The sequence below is a fragment of the Chrysemys picta genome, chromosome 12 (assembly GCF_011386835.1).
Source record: "Chrysemys picta bellii isolate R12L10 chromosome 12, ASM1138683v2, whole genome shotgun sequence".
NCBI classification, from domain to species: domain Eukaryota; kingdom Metazoa; phylum Chordata; order Testudines; family Emydidae; genus Chrysemys; species Chrysemys picta.
Window position 1 is genome coordinate 42971761 of NC_088802.1, and position 20764 is coordinate 42992524.

The 20764-nt window shown below is 49.0% G+C and overlaps 2 protein-coding genes across 18 annotated transcripts in view; one reads left to right on the forward strand and one right to left on the reverse strand.

Annotated features, from left to right (window-relative positions):
- The window catches only part of CASKIN2 (CASK interacting protein 2), a 74771-nt gene extending 71910 nt beyond the window's left edge, over positions 1-2861 (forward strand). For all 9 annotated transcript variants that reach the window (XM_008163912.4, XM_065562754.1, XM_065562756.1 and 6 more), the window contains one exon: positions 311-2861. In XM_008163912.4, the coding sequence (XP_008162134.2) occupies positions 311-407 (97 nt within the window). In that variant the 3' untranslated portion in view covers positions 408-2861. The remainder of the gene's footprint in view (positions 1-310) is intronic.
- Positions 2862-3735: 874 nt separating this feature from the next.
- TMEM94 (transmembrane protein 94) overlaps positions 3736-20764 on the reverse strand; it is a 97470-nt gene continuing 80441 nt past the window's right edge. For 7 of the 9 annotated variants that reach the window (XM_005297482.5, XM_065562757.1, XM_005297481.5 and 4 more), the window contains 11 exons: positions 19653-19752; positions 18271-18379; positions 16252-16441; positions 15339-15416; positions 14664-14749; positions 11096-11177; positions 10573-10727; positions 9892-9986; positions 8159-8252; positions 7633-7803; positions 3736-7331 (listed from right to left, as the gene is read on the reverse strand). In XM_005297482.5, the coding sequence (XP_005297539.1) occupies positions 7259-7331; positions 7633-7803; positions 8159-8252; positions 9892-9986; positions 10573-10727; positions 11096-11177; positions 14664-14749; positions 15339-15416; positions 16252-16441; positions 18271-18379; positions 19653-19752 (1233 nt within the window). In that variant the 3' untranslated portion in view covers positions 3736-7258. Of the gene's footprint in view, positions 7332-7632; positions 7804-8158; positions 8253-9891; positions 9987-10572; positions 10728-11095; positions 11178-14663; positions 14750-15338; positions 15417-16251; positions 16442-18270; positions 18380-19652; positions 19753-20764 lie in introns of those variants that run through there. The other 2 variants (XR_010591758.1, XM_042841114.2) reach the window with 2 other exon arrangements.

Below are 20764 nucleotides of genomic sequence, written 5' to 3' on the forward strand. Positions count from 1 at the left end.
GTCACATAGAGTGCCTAGAAACACTTGGGCCAGGTTCTCTCCGCTTCCTCCACGGCTGGGCCAAGGGCCCATCAACCTCTGTCACAGCACTGTTAAAACGTGGTTCCATTGTGCGGTGGGGCCCATGCAGGCTAGCCCCATTCCTGGGATGTGCACAGGGCAAGGCTTGAGCAGTGGTTGGGTCCAACCTATCCCTTGGTTTGGGGGAAGCACTGGGGTCCCCTTGCACTGTTGGCTTCAGAGGGCACCAAGGCCTTCACTCGTCACATGGCCTTACCCACCCTGCCTTTTTTCTTTCTTTCCCTCTCAGTCACTATGGGGTTACGCACTCGGCTAATAACATCCTGGAAGACATCAGCAACATGTTCGATGACCTGGCTGACCAGCTGGACGCCATGCTGGACTGAGACTTGGTCCCTTGCCACTCATCCCCAGTTGCTGTGCTAATGCCTCTCTGCCCAGGGATCACGACAGCTGCTCTGATCTTTCTCCCTCCTGCACTTTAGGGCTTGGAGTGTGCACCTCCCTCACCTTTCCTGGCCCACTCGAGGCATCCCAATGGACTGGAGACCCAGCAGCCCAGTCACAACCCCAGAGAATTTCCCATATGTCCCTTTGCAGCTGCAGGAGACTAGCACAAGGAAGAAGCAACTACACCTTTCCACCCTCAGCAGAGTTTGAGTGAGTGCAGTAACCCTCACTCCTGTGTCCAGCTCCCCCAAGCTGCTGGCTGCCAAGAGCTCCTCTTCCTCTGACCTCTACACAAAGCTTCCTCAGGGGCCTTTTCCTCACTAGCCCCAGTGCTGAGTCCTGCCTCTTATTATTTAAACCCTGCCAAAAGCATATTGGGGGAGAGGACCTCCTTGGGCAGGCACAGCAGAGCCAAGCACTTAATGCGCAGCCCCGGCAGGGCCTGTCGGCTGCTGAAAGAAGACGGGCACTTGTTGCAGCTTGGCAGCTCTCTGGCTGAGAAGAAACCTGCCTGCTTTATTTGGTGCTTTTTAAGCACGTCACTGTAAGGCAGCGTGTAATCCAAGTGGATTTAAATCCCCACAGCAATGCCGTGGGAGCTGCGCTGGCACAGTCTGTACCCCATAAAAGGAGCAAACAGGCTCAACACTTCACAACAGCTTTGTCAGGAAATTAAGATCTACCTGACCCCCTCCCTAAGCTTCCTGCATGGATTCATTCCTGGTTAAATGGCTCCTAGCCAAAGACGGGGAAGAGCATGGTTTGGGCTAGTCAGTGGCAGTCTGGCTGGAGCATGTTGCTACAGTGGAGGGTGCCCTCTGCTGGCTCTGATTGTAAGAGATCCCTACCCACACCCTCTCCAGTATTGCATATCCAGTCAGTTGGGTAGGAACAGGTTGTTTTTTTGCGGCAAACACGTTCTCTTCTTTCTATGTGACCACTCTAGCCCAACTCCACGCAGGGAGGGAAATAAACCTGGAACAAGACTCAAAGCTGAGTTGGAAGCAAAGGTTTTTTTAAAATGCTAGCAGCATTTGGGGACCTGTGAAGCTGCTTCTTAACCCTACTAAACACTGACCAGCTTCTAGAAGAATGGAGCTAGAAACGACCTCACTGCACTAAGTTAGTTTTAGCTCCCTGACAGCTACTGTAAATAGAAGTTGGATTCACCCACGTCGACAGGGCTGAAGCAACGGACTGGCAGCCTCATTTTTTTCATTCCTAGCAGCAGTTATAGCTGGATTGCTTTAAGAACACATTTTTCTTGAAGGATCTGTATGGGGTCACCTGAAATGCCAAACTAATGAATGCACCAGAGCAATAAAAGGGAAAATTTGCACATTTTGTACTAAGGGGTCATTTGTTGCAAAAACCACCAAGCAAATCTAACTTTTTAAAATTAAAGCTAAATTATGAAAGTGACTGAAGGAAGCAGCAGCCTTCCTCCTCCCCCAGGGAAATTTTCACCTCAAACTATTAAGACTGTTTACAGCCTCAACTCTCCCTGCACTGGAAAGAGAGCAGCCCCTTGTAAAATCCACCCATCCCAGCCCATGCAACTCTCAGCGACTTACTCATTTGTGTGGTAACCATTTGTACCATGATCCCTACTGGCAGGAGGAGATGGAATTCATGCCAACCTGGTTTCTATGTAAAAACAAAACTTGTCAATTGGTAAGGTCGGGCTGTAGACTTGACGCTAACCCATCTTGGCCCTAGCTAGTCAGTATCTTTGTACTTTACGTTGCCTGAAATATGGCCGTGTGTGAAACGGCAAGTGCTACAAAAGTGAACTTTAAAAAATAGCTGCAACCAGTGGCACTTTATAAAAAGGTTTAAAAATAAATCTTTTTAAAAGGGGTTTTCATGTCCCACGAGTTGACTTGGGACTAGTCCAACTTTTTCAATGTTGATAAACTGTAAATGTTTTTTTAAAAGACAAAATGTATATATTTTAAATGTGATTATATATTTACTAACCAGATTTCAAAGTGTCATTATCTAGGGACAGGGATAAGAGAGACACTGGGGTAGAGCTGCATTACTCTGAGCCACCAGAGGGGCAGCAGAATGCTGTTCTTACGGTCAATAACGGAATTAGGTATTTGTTTTTCTCTCAGAGGAATGCTTATTTTTCAAGTTCTAGATCTTTATTTTAAAGATATTGTATGCTGTGTAAATTATGTATGGGCATAACTGTGTCTAACGAACCCCTGTTCCTTGCAGCCAGGGAGCTAGGGAAAAAATAGTCCACATAATCGCCAGACTGACAGATTTTAAACCATCTGGACTGTTTGTGTTAATCATGCGGTTTGTTTTCCACTAACATCAATTAAGACTTAATTCGATTAAACAGTGGGGCTTTTCTCCCCTTTGATAGTTCTGCCTAATTGACTCAGTTGTCTCTTTCGTGTTAATACCATTGTCCACTTGCTCTCCCTGAGGGTGGCTCCAGGGACAAAATCTTGCCATTGACTTCAGTGGGACTAAGATTTGGCCTTACATGTTACCACTGTAGGGTGGTCAAAAGTAAGGGAACTGATGGCACAGAGTAATGGTTAGAGCACTGGGCTGGAAGCCAGAACTCCTGGCTTCTTTTCCTCCATCTAATACTGGCTTATCCTGCAACACTGAAACAAGTCACATCTTCTCTGGGCCTTATCTACATTTTCAAGGCAAGAAAATACTTCCTCCCTAACCCATTTTGAGATCGATGTCCAGCATTGTTACAGTCTTGCTGAGCAATGCATAGACGGTGGCACGAGCCCAACCCTGCTTGGTCTCACTTTTCCCAGTGCCCATTTGACTCAGCTCCAGCCAGTCCTTCACCTTCTCCCTCTTGACTCCAACACCACTAAAATGCTCTTCTCTTTCACCCAGCACCAAAGTGCTTCAGCCATTAACTAACCCTCACAACACAACAGCTGATTGCCCAAGTTCATTACTAGAGTAACTGATTACTGGAGCTGTAGTTGGTACAGTGCTCTGGGACCCAGTGGAACAAGAAATGCTAGGCAAATAGTTATTCTGCAGAACAGAGGCGCACAGATATGAAGCGATTTGCCCAAGGGCAAACTGTGAGTCAGGAGCAGAGCCAGGAATGGAAACCCGAAGTGCCAAGCTCCTTTGACCACACTGCCTCCCACTACAAGATGAATCAGTTTCTCTGTGGGGACCGAGCTACGGAGCCCCTCCCCCACAGAGCATGGAGGCTCTCGCTAGTATCCACTCAGCCAACTGAAAACAAGCTCCCTCTCCCTGCTGCACAGTATCAGACAATCATTTATTGCCATTCATACATTGAGTGCTTGTGGGGTTTTTTTATACAATTTACAAGTTTTAATACAAATCAAAAAAATTTTTTACATACATCCAAAAAATTTTAATTTTCAATATAAAATATACACCATTTAAAAACATTTTGATGTAGGAAATTCCTTTCCAAAGCCGTGCACTCATGCCTTTCCGAAACCCTGGTTGGCTAAGGAGTGTGAGGTGACAAGGCTTGTACAGAGGCAAAGGCGACTACGAAAAAGGCTCAACTCTTCTAACATTTGGCTCCATCTGAGTCTAGCCACGGAGGGAGAGAGTGGCAAGAGGGAAGTATTTTCAGAGTGCTCACCACAGAAAAGGAAATCTACAGGACATGCCCCCTCTAGAAGAGAGACTGGCCAGCTCTGAGCTTTGGCAGCTGCTGCCTTTAAAATCACACTAGAAAACTTCAGGGGAAACAAAAACGAGCTAAGATCTCAGATCCTTGAGAACAGAGCTGTGCAGCTTTAAGTGTGACTCTGGCAGTGGGAGGTTTCATGTTTGTGTCTGACTCCTGTTCAGCTAAGCTTGCAAGTAAAGAGAGGTTTTTCCTACCTGCTAACCCTGCAAATTCACCCTGAGATCTGAAAGTCATGCTTGGTTCTTGCTGTCTCAGGCATCGCCAATTTTGTAACTGGAATTTAGATAAGTGTCTGGCCAAGGCAGAATCCAGCTCACTCTCCTGGAGCTATGTCAGCACTGCAGGCCTAAAAGGAGTAAAAATAATAGAAGGCTTAGTCTAGTCTGTAAAATGAGCATATGTGACTGGCTACAGGAGTATGAAGGGGCTGGTTTTACACGGTCACATTTCAGGCTGGAACCACATAGTACAACCCTGCTTTACCTAATTGCCGTTGATCAGAGTTCCCAGCCATCTAGAGTTGTTATCCCATGCCCCCCTGGCAACTATGAGCTTGGAGATGCAGACTGTAATCTTTTCCCAAGTCCTCTAATTAGCTCCCTCCAGCTGCCCCCTTTAGGCCTTGTCTACACTGGGCAATCGCGTCTACTAGTATGTTTTAACTAACACAATGTTAGACACGATTTTTCCTTCAACCTGGACAAATACAGTTGTGTTCAAATGTCTGAACCCCAGGATTCACCGGAACAGACCAATACATTTTAAAAACATGCTTTGTTCCTGTCTACACTAGCTGCCAAGTCATGTTTAGCATCACACTTATCAGTTCATGTGTCTAACATGGTACAATTTCCCAACACAGCCAAGGCATGTGCTAGACTGTATTGGAAAGGCAGAGCCTCCTTCACTTACTGTATCTGACCAAGTTCATGCTTCCAGTGACAAATTGCTAAGGGCCAGAGCAGAATGCCACCCTCCCATTCACAAAACCATACCCCAGCTATTCCAGTGTATTTACGTTGACAGTGGTGCTCACACACACCCCTATTCTCCCCCCAGTACCTATTGGGAATGTTGCTTAGAGTCGATCATCCTTGGTTTTGTTACTGCTCTCACTGAAACGCAAGGCCTACAAGGGGGAGCAACAGGGAACTGGCTTAGGGTTCTCCACCCTCCCCGTCTGTCAGAAAATGATCAACAGCTACTATTCTGCTCCAGGCCCAAGGTGACATCTGTGTTTTGTGAAGTTACTATGGAAGCACAGATGGAGCCAGGATTTGCCTGACTTGGTCTGGTCTCCAAGCCTGGGAAGGAATAAATTCCATCACTGGCTCAGTATCAGCACTGGGAGTGGTCTGTTAAACAGGCCCACGCATTCCAGTCTGTAGCCAGAGTTAGCACCAGCTCTGTGCAAAGGTGCAAGGTGGCTCCTGCAACCCCAGGCTTCTCTGCATTGGGGCTTTTTACCACTGCTGTAGCCTGCGTCTGTGCAAATGTGCTGTGCTAGTGCACATAATGACTTGCAGCAGTGTGGCGTGGGATAGACAAGCCCTCACATGAAGCTCTCCCCCAGTTCCGAGGGATGCAGCCCATGTGGGAGTTCCCTTGCAATAGGTCAGAAGGTGGGGAAGCAGAATGGCAGAGCTAACCCCTAAAGAACCAATTTTCCTACAACCAGAAGCCATGAGGAAAAACTGCAAGGGCAGTGCTCAAAGGGGGGAATGGAAACATAGCTGTGGGGAGGGGGATATTTCGAAACACTAGTACAAAAGGACATGATCAGAGGGAATTACACTTCTGGGAAGGCAGCCATTTCCCGCCCTGCTTGTCATTCACAATTCCAAGCAGCAGGGAGATCCTGTCGCTGGGCCGGCCTGTAAACACACCTGCTTCCAGGAAAGGCTGGGGGCCCCAGAACTCAGAGTCAGCTGCAGACACTGCCTGGGGCAGGCAGCTTAGTTTAGCCAGATGCATCCCCCAGCCCCTGGTCTCAGACAGTGCCGCCAAAGCAGGATGGTCACAGCGAGGGTGATCTGCATGAGGCTCAGTGAAAGACTAGAAATCCACCATCACACGAGGGAGACCACTGTAAAGCTGCCTTGTTTGGGGCTGGCATTAAGGGACTCTCCCCCGATGCACGAGAGCTGGCCAGGCCAAGAAGATTATGAAAGCTGGACCACTTTGGCTCGGTCCCCAAAGGGCGCTCCCTGCCCTCTGAAGGCAGGCAGGGCTTTGGATCTCATACAGATAGTTGTTAGAAATGCCCCTGGGGGGAGGGGAGCCTCCATCATGAGATTCAAATAGAGACTCTGCTTAAAGACCTGCCTCCATCCCCACTTCCACAGGTTGGGACCCCAGCAGCCGGCATCTGGACCATGCCACTCTCCAGTCGTGCTGCAAGTATGCCCACCGTCCACTAGAGGGCAGGCCTGACTGCAGCCAGAGAAACTAGGAGGCTTCCATGGTGCAGTGTGGGGCAGGGGAGCCGGAGAAAAGCTGCTTCCAATCAGTAGTGCTCACAGAACGGCAGGAGCCTCGGGGCTCTGACCCAGGAGAGCGTCGGGAAGGGCCGCCAAGATAGGGGCTGGGGCGGGCACATATACACAACAACAGCCTTTAACAAAAGGGCAAAACGGCAGAAAGAGGGTTTTCAATGGGGATTATACCAGCAGCCCTGGATTTCCCCCATCAACCCCTCCCTCTCCCAACAGACTCAGCAGCCATGCCGGGGCCCTGATCTGCACAGACACAGCTGATCCTGGAGGAAGAGTCCGCAAGGGGAAATGGCTTCATTTCAATGTCATCGCGGTACTAAAAATAAATAAATAAAAGGAACAGCGGCCTGCAGGGCAGCCAGAGCTCCCGCTCCCCTGGAGCGCTGCAATGGGGTCAGGGGCCTCAAACCTGCTCCTGGACACAGCTTCAGCAGTGGCCTCTCTCTCTAAGGGTCTGTTGCTGCTTGGCTAGGAGCCCTGGCGGGTCCGCGTGTGTAAGGGAAGCCTTGCGAAGCCTCCAGCGCTATCACTCTTGCCGCGCAGGTCAAGGCTGTGCGGGGACGGGGCCATACGTCCCTCGCCCTACGCGGCATCTCCACAGGACTCCTGCTGCCGGGGTTCAAAACGGAGAATTCATCCCCAGTTTGGTTTCAAACTGCAGCTTCTGCCTCTTTTGGTAACGGACCCGCACCCTGGAGAGGGCAGAAAGGAAGAGCAGCATGTTAGGGGAGAGGGGCAAGTCCTGCAGCTCACAGAGCAACCCGCCCTTGAGAATAGGGACGCCCAAGCCACGCGCAGGTCCTCTGTAGCCAGCTGGCCCTACACACTGCAGCAATGCACCCGGTCCCTGCAGCATGCTGCTTACGTAATGGCATGGCAATATATTCCACATTGTTCTCCATCCTGTTTCTTACGCCTCATCTCAGTCCAAGAACCGGCCAGGAGCTGGGGCGGAAGAGGTCGGCAAGCTCCCCTCCCACTGCCCTTCCTTACCGGATTTCGTGGAGTTTGACGATCTCGTTGACAATTACCACGAGGATGAGGGAGTGGAAACCCAAGAGCCATGAGACCAGGGAGATGTGAACATCGCTGAAGGTTAATGGAGAGTCTAAGTTTGTCCACAGCTTCAGATCCAGAGCCGTCTGCATCACCTGACCCAGCAACCTAATTCAATGAATGGAGACAGCAAGGCTCAGACGTGCCCACATGCCTCCTGGGACTAGTGATGTAGGGCTCAGGCCCAAGTATGCCTGTTCCTGCAATATTATACAAGGCATGTGCCCTTCCACTGACAGGATCAAACTAGGACCTGCCCCAGTGTCCTGAATCCCACTCTGCTGAACGTGTTTCCCAACATGCTTAGGGATTTCATAGGAGTCTTTGTACAGACAGTACTGGGGTAAGCGTCTGGAGCTGTCAGGAGCAGGCTGAACCAAAGACAGGCCCTGCCCCTCCCTGCAGTCTGTAATGGCAGCCTCTGCCCCTCCATGTGCTGTTCAGCACACCTGATGATACTCACACAACACCCACAGTTAGGGTCCACCATGTGTTAGTGAAGGGACTTTTCTTCCACAGCGGTTTGGTGCGATGGACGTGGGTGATGGATATAAACACTGAGGAGAGAGATGGACGTGATTTTAGTTGCCACCCCAGATGGACGGGGAGAAGGGCTTTGTCCCCAAGAGCCTCTAGCCTGAACTGAAGTGATACTGGTCTGATGGCCCCACATCCTGCCTTCCCTGCAAGGATCATGAGGCGCTTCCCAAACAGCTTCACCTCAACGCGAAGCAGGCAAGAGTTACCCACAATTTGTTGGTGGAGAAACTGAGGCACAGACCTGCCCAAGGTCACTCAGTGCAGCAGTGTCAGAACCAGGCTTAGAGACTAGTTCTCCCAACTATCTGGGCTCTAAGCACAGGATGACACTGCACTGCTAACATGCAGGAACCAGAATGGGCCCCGAAAGCACGGGGATCAGCACTGAAAAGTTAAGCAAAAGAAGTGGGAGAGGCATAGGTCAGTTAGGGGCTCCCCAACTGAACCCCAGGCCTTCTTCAGAGGCAAGCCACAGCCCGACAGAGACACATTTGGCCAGACACAGAACTTTGTGGAGTGCATGTAATGCTTCGGGGCTCAGAATTCTCCAGATTCAGCAATGACAGCTCTTGCATCTCCTGCCCAGCAGAGGTTACCCACTTGCAACACTCCCTATTTGCATTCTTGCATTATCCTGACTGTAAGGGTTAACAGTACCGATAACGTCACACGCTTTCAGCAGAGCTCCCCAAAGAATAGCTCCACAATGCAGACTGCCTCTCTCAACACAGATATGTGGCCCAGCGATACTACAGGTCCCAGTATGCAATGCTCTTGCCTGCATCAAGCAGCCAGAATGGTTGGCTCAAGATGCAGCACTGCATACTGCAGTCTGTTGTGTCCAGGGATCCTTAAAGAGGAGAGTAGAGGCAATCTGTGCTATTTCATTCAGATTAGATGCAGTTCTTGGGCGCCTGGCAGGATGCTAACTTAGCACTCAGTTGGGCTGTCCTTGTTCTGACAGGGAGCACAACCGTCTATGTCAGGAGCTCGGGAGGAAGCTGAAAGTGAATCACAGAAGTGTACGACTGGAAGGGACCTCAATAGGTCATCTAATACAGTCCCCTGCACTCAAGATAGGACTACATAACTAGACCACCCGACAGGGGTTTGTCTAACCTGTTCTTAAAAACCTCCAATGATGGAGATTCCACAACCTCCCTAGACAATTTGTTCCAGTGCTTAACTACCCAGACAGGAAGCTTTTCCTAATGTCCAGCCTAAACCTCCCTGGCTGCAATTTAAGCCCATTGCATCTTGTCCTGTCCTCAGAGGTTAATGAGAACAATTTTTTCTCCCTCCTCCTTGTAACAACCTTTGATGTACTTGAAAACTGTTATCGTGTCCCCTCTAAGTCTTCTCTTCTCCAGACTAAACAAACCCAATTTTTTCAATCTTTCTTCATAGGTCACGTTTTCTAGACCTTTACTCATTTTTGTTGCTCTACTCTGGACTTTCTCCAATTCGTCCACATCTTTCCTGAAATGTGGCGCCCAGAACTGGATACAGTACTCCAGCTGAGGCCTTATCAGTGCTGAGTAGCGTGGAAGAATTACTTGTCGTGTCTTGCTTTACAACACTCCTGCTAATAAAAGCCAAAGAAGCATATCTTCCCAATAGTAGAGAGACCCAAATCCAGTGGAAACAGAGACTTACCAGTGTGCAAAACAATCAGACCAGCTGTGAGCTTCTGCGCTAAGAGGAGAGCGTTGGAAAACTTTCCAAACCAGTCAGGGGCACCATCAGCATTGCTGGGAAATTAAATTGGTCACAGAGTCATTGCTTTGGACAAAACTTAAAGACACGGGTGTGCTTAATGGTTCAGGCTGCCTCAGCTCCCCAAGTACAGTTACAGGGATGGGCTTCTCCTCCTGGAGCCCTGGGGGAAATAGGTAAGAGACCGCCCCTTCCCAATGTAGGACATGGCGAGCACAGGGGGCTGGAGAGCCAGCCTCCTCCCCATGTAGGGGAGTGGGGGTTCTAAGAATCAGAGGCAGGAAGCCCAGGATCACACTGCACCAGTAGGATTTAGATAGCTTCAGTGTACATTAGGCCACACAGCAGGTAAAACATGCCGGCAGGGCCCTGCCCCAGAGAACTTATAGGCTAGGCTCCAGTGATAGTGGCACAGAACCTGGTGGGGTTTGGGGGCTATTTGGAGGAAGAGGGTTTGACGTACACTACCTGAGAGGCTGCTCCAGCAAAGTGGGTCCATGAGAAAGAGAGGGGAAAGCAGCCCAGAGAAAAACGAAGATGGATCATAGGGAATGCAAGGAGCTGGAGGAGGGTGGAGGACAGCAGGATGAGGTGTGTGCTGCGACAGGGTCTGTTCCTCACCTGTACACCATGATGGAGGAGCAGGCGCTGAGGTTGAGGCTGGTGGTGTTCATCCCTTTGCAGGACTCGTGCAGCGTGAACCCAAAGCAAACAAGGCAGGAGCAGATGGTCAGGCTGAATTTCAGCAGGAAGCAGAGCAGGAAGTAATGCTGAGTCTGCAGACAGGGAGCAGCAAAAGCCAGTCAGTCATTCAGGAGACTGGCCTGGAATCAGAGGCATTTACTCCATTTCAGCCTCTCCTCCCAGCGTTCTACAGTCTCCCCTGCTCCAGCCTCGATGACAGCAGCAAGGGGCTGCACCGCCAGGACCCAGCCAAGACATTGGCAGCCCCTAAAGGGACACAGGCTGCCCGGGCTTCCCTTCATCCTGTCGCCATCAAAGGATGGCGATGATGTGAGTCAAGTCAACGGGACAATGTCCGAACGGGGCAGCTGGAAAGCACATGAGTCCCCGTGACTGCTCCCCAGTCCTAGATAACCTCGGATGGGAAGTGCAGGCTGTTGCCATCCAACGCGCTTCCTACCTTTTTAGGAATGGCGGTTAAATTTTTCCCAGTTGCCATGGACATGACGGAGCTGTGGGGGGGCTTGCCCAGAAGAGAGACACTGGGGAAACAGACAGAGGTTAGTCCCGATGGCGTCTCCAACCACACATCATGTCATCCAAAACAGCAGCCCTAGCACCTGAACTAAAGGAGAAGCAAATCTCACTGCTTCTAGCACTAGCACAGAAAACCTTGGCCAGGCCCCCAGCCACGCAAAGGGCATTTCTACAACATCGTTTGGTTTGCTAAACTCAAAGTGCTCTGACAATATACTTCTATTTTCTTAGCCCTATACCCCAAGCAATCCAGGAAGTGGAAGATTCAAATGGCAAGGGGTAAGCTAACCTCCAGGTGAGTGACTGGGATACATGGTCGTATCAGCAAAAAGAATGAGGAGTACTTGTGGCACCTTAGAGCCTAAAAAGGTATTTGGGCATAAGCTTTCGTGGACTAAAACCCACTTCATCGGATTCATGCAGTGGAAAATACAATAGGAAGATATATCTACACACAGAGAACATGAAAAAATGGGTGTTGCCATACCAACTCTAACAAGACTAATCAATTAAGGTGGGCTATTATCAGCAGGAGAAAAAAAACTTTTGTGATGATAATCAGGATGGCCCATTTCAAACAGTTGACAAGAAGGTCTGAGTAACAGTAGGGGGGAAATTAGCATGGGAAATAGAATACCCCTTCTCGGGGTATTCTATCTGCTATCCAAGATCCATAAACCTGGAAATCCTGGATGCCCCATCATCTCAGGCATTGGCACACGGACAGCAGGATTGTCTGGCTATGTAGACTCTCTCCTCAGGCCCTACGCTACCAGCACTCCTAGCTATTTTCAAGACACCACTGAATTCCTGAGGAAACTACAATTCATTGGTGATCTTCCAGAAAACACCATCCTAGCCACTATGGATGTAGAAGCCCTCTACACCAACATTCCACACAAAGATGGACTACAAGTCATCAGGAACAGTATCCCCAATAATGTCACGGCAAACCTGGTGGCTGAATTTTGTGACTTTGTCCTCACCCATAACTATTTCACATTTGGGAACAATGTATACCTTCAAGTCAGCGGCACTGCTATGGGTACCCGCGTGGCCCCACAGTATGCCAACATTTTTATGGCTGACTTAGAACAACCCTTCCTCAGCTCTCATCCCCTAACGCCCCTACTCTACTTGCGCTACATTGATGACATCTTCATCATCTGGACCCATGGAAAAGAAGCCCTTGAGGAATTCCACCATGATTTCAACAATTTTCATCCCACCATCAACCTCAGCCTGGACCAGTCCACAAAAGAGATCCACTTCCTGGACACTACAGTGCTAATAAGCGGTGGTCACATAAACACCACCCTATACCGGAAACCTACTGACTGCTATTCTTACCTACATGACTCCAGCTTTCATCCAGACCACATCACACGATCCATTGTCTACAGCCAAGCTCTAAGATACAACCGCATTTGCTCCAATCCCTCAGACAGAGACAAACATCTACAAGATCTCTATCAAGAGTTCTTAAAACTACAATACCCATCTGCTGAAGTGAAGAAACAGATTGACAGAGCCAGAAGAAAACCCAGAAATCACCTACTCCAGGACAGGCCCAAAAAAGGAAGTAACAGAACGCTACTAGCCGTCACCTTCAGCCCCCAACTAAAACCTCTCCAGCACATCATCCTTAAGGATAGGTTGTAGATCCTTGATGATCCCTCACTCTCACAGATCTTGGGAGACAGGCCAGTCCTCGCTTACAAACAGCCCCACAACCTGAAGCAAATACTCACCAGCAACCACACACCAAAAACACTAACCCAGGAACCTATCCTTGCAACAAAGCCCGTTGCCAACTCTGTCCACATATCTATTCAAGGGACACCATCATAGGACCTAATCACATCAGCCACACCATCAGAGTCTCGTTCACCTGCACATCTACCAATGTGATATATGCCATCATGTGCCAGCAATGCCCCTCTGCCATGTACATTGGCCAAACCGGACAGTCTCTCCGCAACAGAATAAATGGACACAAATCAGACGTCAAGAATTATAACATTAAAAAACCAGTCGGAGAACACTTCAATCTCCCTGGTCGCTCAATTACAGACCTAAAAGTCGCAATCTTCCAACAAAAAAAAACTTAAACAGACTCTGAGAAACTGCAGAACTGGAATTAATTTGCAAACTGGACACCATTAAATTAGGCATGAATAAAGACTGGGAGTGGATGGGTCATTACACAAAGTAAAAACTATTTCCCATGCTAATTTTTCCCCTACTGTTACTCACACCTTGTCAACTGTTTGAAATAGGCCATCCTGATTATCACCACAAAAGTTTTTTTTCTCCTGCTGATAATAGCCCACCTTAATTGATTAGCCTTGTTAGAGTTGGTGTGGCCACACCCATTTTTTCATGTTCTGTGGGTATATATATCTTCCGACTGTATTTTCCACTGCATGCATCTGATGAAGTGGGTTTTAGTCCACGAAAGCTTATGCCCAAATAAATGTTTAGTCTCTAAGGTGCCACAAATACTCCTCGTTCTTTTTGCTGATACAGACTAACACGGCTACCACTCTGAATGGCCATATCAGGGATACTCAAGCTGCAGCCCCTCTGGCTGTGCCTGATCATGAGTGATCTCCACACTGAGCGCAGCTCCAACCTTCCCAGCCACCAGGGAAGTTGTAAGGACACTGGAAGAGGCAAAATCTTCCTGCCCTCTACCAGCAAGGAGGCGAACTTGGAGGAATAAAGAACAATCACACCCTCTTGCCTCGTCGCTCACAGGAGCAAGAGAAGAAAGGAGAAACATCCCTCATCCCCTTGCACTACCCAGGAGCACAGGAGGAGAGAGGGCATATTTAAAGGGTCATAGAAGCCAGAGCTGAGTAAAGCACCCCTTAGATCATCCATCCCACCCCCTGCCAGAGCAGCATTGTCACTGCAGAGTCTCAGCCACACAGCAGACAGCCATACCACAATTTCCTGACCCCCAAACTATCGTATCAATGTGTGACCTCGTGTCCCGATGACACTGTGACGCTAAACCTCCCAGCATAGTGCCAGGACAGCTCTCCGACACCTTACAGCTCCAACTTTCCCCAAAGACAGCTCTTTCAGCTCCACGAGATGAGCACCACTGCTCTCTGCACGGAGCCACACTAAGAGGAAAGGTGTGCCCTTACCACGTTAACCAACACGCCGTCACGAGCACACGGGAAGTCCTGGGATGGACAAGGCAGTTTTCACGTATGATAGTAGGTTGAGGTGAATATCTGGGGAAGCCTGTTACAAGGGCTCCATAACAAAGGGCAGGGCTAACGAAGCCAAGTCACAGACGAGCATTAACAATCTCTCAACATTTCTCCTTTCAGCCAAGGAGCTCACAGCCCTTTATAGACATCAGTTAGCCCTCACAATGTCCCTGAGAGGCACTGGCAGATATTAGCCCCATTTTGCAGATGGCAAAGCCACAGTAAAGGGAAATGTACCCAGGGAGATGCCCTCAACTCACTCACCTTAGCAGCGGGTAACAGAAACAGGAGAGCCATAGGATGTCCGTGGTGCTCAGAATGGGCGGCAGCTGCACCAGGCAGGACAGGAACTGAACAAAGAACCCCCACAGAGAAAGGCACGATCAGCAACAGGACTGGGAGAGCAACCACAGCCACACTTGCTTCTCCCTGTTCCCCACCCCAATAGCGCAGGGACCGGTTGGATACTGGAGAATCTGGATTGCTTTGGAGATGCGCTGCAAAGCCCTGCCTGCTGCTCTGGACTGCATGGTGGCAAAGGCTAGGGACTGCCTTCTCCGGGAACAGCAGTGCCTACCCAAATCCCCAGGCTACAACACAGGGCAAGAGGGGGCCAAAGAACATTCCCTGCAGGAGGTTAGTTAAAACCCTGCCTAAGCAGAAGGGCAGTCTAGGCCAGGAGGCAACCAGAGTCTTATCATGGCTAGCATAGTAACTGCCCTCATCAAAGAGTGTTCATTAATAGGATTATGTTCAATCAGCAATGTGCGTAACTGAAACAAGTGTACTGGATACACAGGATCCCGACCATAAGAGATGTATAAACCCTGGAGAAAGCCAAACCCCACCCCCTTCCAGGGCTGACCCACCCCATTGGGCTACAGCCTCACATATCCCCCAGCTTTCCTCCCCTAAGCCCCGCGAGGGTCGGGGACTCACCTGAATGACCACCAGAGTCAGCTGGCACTGCAGCAAGAAGAGGAAACACTTGCGGATCCCGTACGTCGCATGCCTGGCCTGCAAGGAAGCACAAGCCCCCACAGGGCAATCACTGGGAGGGTACCTGCTGCAAGGAGCCCAAGGGAAGCTTATACCCACTTGGCATGGAACATCCACGCAGCGACGACCTCGACCTCCCAGGAAATATTTTGGGTGGTTGAGGCAGAGTCTCTGGCCCGTATGGGGAGAGTGGGAGAGGAGTTAAACTTGGTGTGGGGCAAGGGAGAGGGTCTCCAGCCCAGCTATAGAGGATGGTAGGGGTGTAGGTGCAGAATTAAGCCTGGAGCTGAACCTCTGCAAACATCTTTGCCTTTCCAGGTTTAATGCTAACTTTGCAGTGAAGGCTTTTCTGCCTGGAGACCTCCATAGGCACGTTCCTTACTCATTTTACTAAAGTCAGAATCCTGGTGCCACAATGTACTCCCTCCTCCCATTGTCCTGCTGCATCTTTGAGTAGCAAAGCTTTTACACCTGTCAGAGAACTCACTTCGAGGTCTCACCATAGACCCAAGACTATTTGCTATGACATTCTCATGCTGACTGCCTGGCTCTCCCATGTCTGACCTGCTTCACTGGAAAGGGAGAAGTCAGGTAGAATAATATCTCCTCGATGCTGGCCAAGCAAAGGGCAGCTGGGGATCAGCAGAGAGTGCTATGGATGTAGTTCACAAAGGGGCTAAAGAAGCTGAATGGGAGGCCTCACCACTGCTAAAATGGCCACATAAGACTCCGGCTTTGCTCTTCGGGACAGACCGGTAGGATTATTAGGACTGGAGATCTTGAGAGTCAGGCTGTGGTTTTGGATAGACAGACAGACCATCGGCCAACCAAAGGGGGAATGTAGCAGACTCACCTGTTCTATAAGTCGGATGATACTGATGCTCTCTTCCTGGTGGAAGGATAAGGAGCAGGGCAAGCTGTTGAGCTGGCCTGAGAGTTGCAGAGGTGTAAGGTCATCTGAGACTTGTGTCATGTTAGTGCTTGTGGCATAGCCAAAAGTCTCCCAGGAGCAGCGGGATGGATAGAGGGGATTCAACGCTATGCTGCACAGACAACAGTGCAATGGTAAGGCAAGGCACCACCGCATGCGGAGAAAACCATGTGCACACTAAGGATCAAGCACATAAGATGTATATTCACACAATACACATGTTGTAAATACATCACCTAGGGCTCCCTGTGGGAGTTTCGAAAGCGCCCAATGGATTTAGGAGCAAATCCCACCTGCTTTCAATTAACACCAAGGTTTCCAGAAGTGACTAAGGATTTTGGGTACCTCAGTTCTGGGGGCCCAATCTGAGGGCCCAGGTTTGTAAGAGATGGGTGCCCAGCACTTTCTGAAAATCAAGCTCCTTGATGGTGTCTCATGTGATGACCCAAGAACACTCGTCACCTCTGAAACATCTTGGCCTCAGTCTACAATTGATCTGACTCATGATGAGGGGCAGATCAGCCAATGACAAATGCAGTCTAACACACTAAGCCTGATGCTCTAGGAATCTTAGGTCAATCTTTTATTCAAGGCTTGGTCTACACTAAACCCCCAAATCGAACTAAGGTACGCAACTTCAGCTACGTGAATAACGTAGCTGAAGTCGACGTACCTTAGTTCGAACTTACCGCGGTCCAGACCCGGCAGGCAGGCTCCCCCGTCGACTCCGCGTACTCCTCGCGGCGAGCAGGATTACCGGAGTCGACGGGGAGCACTTCTGAGTTCGATTTATCGCGTCCAGACAAGACGCGATAAATCGAACCCAGAAGTTCGATTGCCTGCCGCCGAACCAGCGCGGTAAGTATAGACAAGCCCCAACCGTGCAAGAAGTAATGCCCATCTATTCCTTGGTAATGCAATGGGCTGCAAAATGTGCAAGCGATGTACAATGCACTCCTTGAAATGATCCTTGATACTATAAATGTCCAACGTGGCCTGGGCAAAGCAGACAGGTAGTAATACCGATACATTACTGCCAAAAACGCCTCTCACAGGTTTAACAAGTTTACAGAAACAAAGGAGTAGATAAAATGTTGTAATTTTACCTAGGAGACATCATGGCATATTCATGAAAGGAATTGGTGTGGCAAGAAAATTGATATAAAAACAAGATACATTATTATTTTTCAAACAATTGTAGTCAATTTTACCCTGTATTTGTAGTTTTTAAAACAGGGTGCTCCTAAGTCCTTTAGGCTCTTTTTAAAAGGTATCCCTTCAATCTCCAACAAATACTTAACATGTGCATATCCTCTGGAATACATGGAAATCTGGCCTCGATTTAGATAGAACATTTATATGCAGACATCCAGCTGAGCACGTGCATCTATGTTTGCAGCATTTACACAGAAAGCTCCCCAGTTTTTTGTAAAACACACGTGCAAAAGTAAGCATACATCTCCCAAGGATCAGAGGGGTGGCCGTGTTAGTCTGGATCTGTAAAAAGCGACAAAGAGTCCTGTGGCACCTTATAGACTAACGACGTATTGGAGCATAAGCTTTTGTGGGTGAATACCAACATGCATCTGACGCATCTCCCAAGTGCACAAGTATGGACATTTGCACAGACGAGCCTGACTTGTATAGTGCAGATCAGGTGCTTTTCACACATACCTTTAAAAACGTGGGTCCAACTCCCCTTCCAAATAATTTATTCCCACAAACTAAGCTACACTACTAAATTGATTAGTATCGTTGCCAGGCGACATGAGCAATCACCCCACCCAAAGATAGGTGGTTTCAAAAACCTCTCAAGGCAGAAGAAAAAAAAAAAAAAGGCTGGTGCTAATGGAATACGTCAACTGTGAGCAGTGCGAGCCGCTATTTCCTCACACACGCAACAACCAACCAGTTTGAGGAGTCCAGACCCGGCTTTCCCACCTGATGTCACTCTGCAGGAAGAGGCAGCTGTTCCGCAGGTTGGCAGAGCTCCCCAGACAGCAGGTCACCTCTCCATACTCCTGCATGATCTTGATCATCTCACACATGGCTGCGAGAGAATGACAAAGGGAGACAAAGTCTTACCGTAGCATGTAAAACACTGGCACAGCAGCATTTTAAATCTCCTCTCACTCTGATTTCATTTCTGGAGACAAACAGTTAAACTTGTTAAAGGTTACCAGATCAACACACCTCAAGACTGCTCTTTGGAACTGAGTCCTTCAGACAACAAAGGCTAAGCCCATCAGCTTTCTGACCTTAAAAATATATGATCTGAGGTTAAAAGATATTGCCCTTCACATTTACTAGGAATTCCCCAATGACTTATAAACCAACATCAAGAACAGACCCTCCAAAACAGATCTCAGAAGCCTTATTTTAACTGTCCACACAAACCCCTCTTCTTCCCACACTGTGTTCCCCCACCAGGAAGCTCTATGATCTAGCCTCCAATAAAGGGAAGGCAAAAATCATCCTCTCACTTCACTAAATGTTCTTGCCACTTCAGGACAGGTGTATGCAATCCAATCCTAGCTCAGTCTATGCCTTTGGAAAGAAATAACTGCTCTCCTGGTACCCTACGCACCTGCCCGTGGAGGGAAGGGGTGGAATTTTGATCCAGAGCCATTTGAACCTTTGCCTCCCCTGCATGGGGCACTGTTCCTTGAGCTTACAATTAACATGGACTTGGCTGCAGAGCACAAAGGCCTTGTTAAAAAATGTCTGGGAAATAATTTAAAATAAGGATTTCCCACTTAAATAGCGACTTTCATGCAAGACTGAGTCACTTTACCCACATTCACAAGGAGCATTATCCCCATTTTACAGATGAAGGAACTAAGGCACCAAGGGGGAAGTGATATAAACAAAGTCATGCAGAAAGCTAGTGGCAGTCAGGTAGTCCACTAATACCACTGCCATAGTAGGAAAGGACTTCTAGGAAGTGATTTCTGAGCCATGTAAGCAAATGATCACTGCAAGGGGAGATCAAAGCCTCCAAATTCCTCTGCAGGTTGCTAACACTTATTATTAAGTAATGAGCAGCAGTGTTGTAGATGCTCATTTCTGTAACTCCTATTAAAGCTATCAGCAGGGGGAGTTTCTTAGGGGTTGTGCTCACTATAGCAAGTTAATGGTAAAACTCCCATTGATCTGGTCCTCAGCACATAAGATTGCTATGGAGGCTCGTCCACCCAGAATCCCTCTCCCAGTTTGCTGCAGGGTCTCCCCACCCCTCCACGCTCTCATGACCCACAGCAACTATCTGGAGAAAATATTTGGCAGCTGATATGTGGGACAGGCCCAGCCCAGCGGTCACTTACTCTCTGAGGTGCAATCCGTAAAGAGGGGCACCAGCAAAGGCACATTGTCAATGTTCTGCAGGTGAGGTCTGACCTGGTGGATCCCTCGAGGAAGTTTGGCCTGTAGGGGAAGAACAAAGAGATTAAGGTGGCAGGAGAAAATTGTAAATTAATATCAAGGTGGTGATTATAGCCCCCCCACTGCTGCACTCAAATCTCTGTGGGGCGAGATTCCTGCGATTGCAGGATCGGGCTTAAGTTGCTGTCCACTATAGAGAGAGCTTGGCTTTCTTAAATGAGTGTAAAACACGGCTTCTGCTGAAGCATTACTTTGCAATTCACATGCCGATTGGCCCATGCTCTCCCCCATGATTCACTATTTGCCCTTTGCAGATGCAGCATGATCCAACAGTGGTCAGGGATTTAACTACCGTTTGAGCATCCAGCCAGAACACTAGTTCAGACACTGCATTAGGAAGAGATTGAATCCTTCAATTCAACCTGGAACACCAGCCCAGGACAACCAACTGAGTCAAGAGCGGATGTCAGGCTAGTCCGGCTGCTGGAGCTAGCCTTCCTGGGCAAAAGGGACCACTTTGCACAACGGCTGCCCCACAAGGGGGAGAGACTGGTCAGGGATATGGGAGGAGGGGGGGAATGTTGCTTGATGGAGCAGGAGGGAGAAATTAACATGAAAAAAGGAATGAGAGGGAATAGCTCCAGGGGGAGGATGGGGATATAAACTGAGCCAGTGAGAGAAGGGTACTTCCCCCCCCCCCGTGCGAGTTTTTGCCTGCCTGAAAGCCAGGCTCTTTGGGACTCTCTGCTGTCTCCTAGTGTGTCTGTGGGGTAGGTGGGGAGAAGGAGCAGGTATTTCATCTGCAACCCAGCTGAAATTTAAAAAGATACGTTTTCTTTTTCTAAATAGCGGCCTACTGGAGTGGTTTTAAATGTGTCTCTCTATGAGGCCAGTAGAAGCTACGTGCCATCTCCCAGACTTATGTGAGCCATCAGGCATTTCCCAGTCATTGATCTGCTCTGACAGAGCCTGCTGCAGCCCAAGATTGGGGAAGGGGAAAAGTGTTTTCTGCCAGCACAGACCACCACCCATTATCCACCCCCCCGCCTCCTCC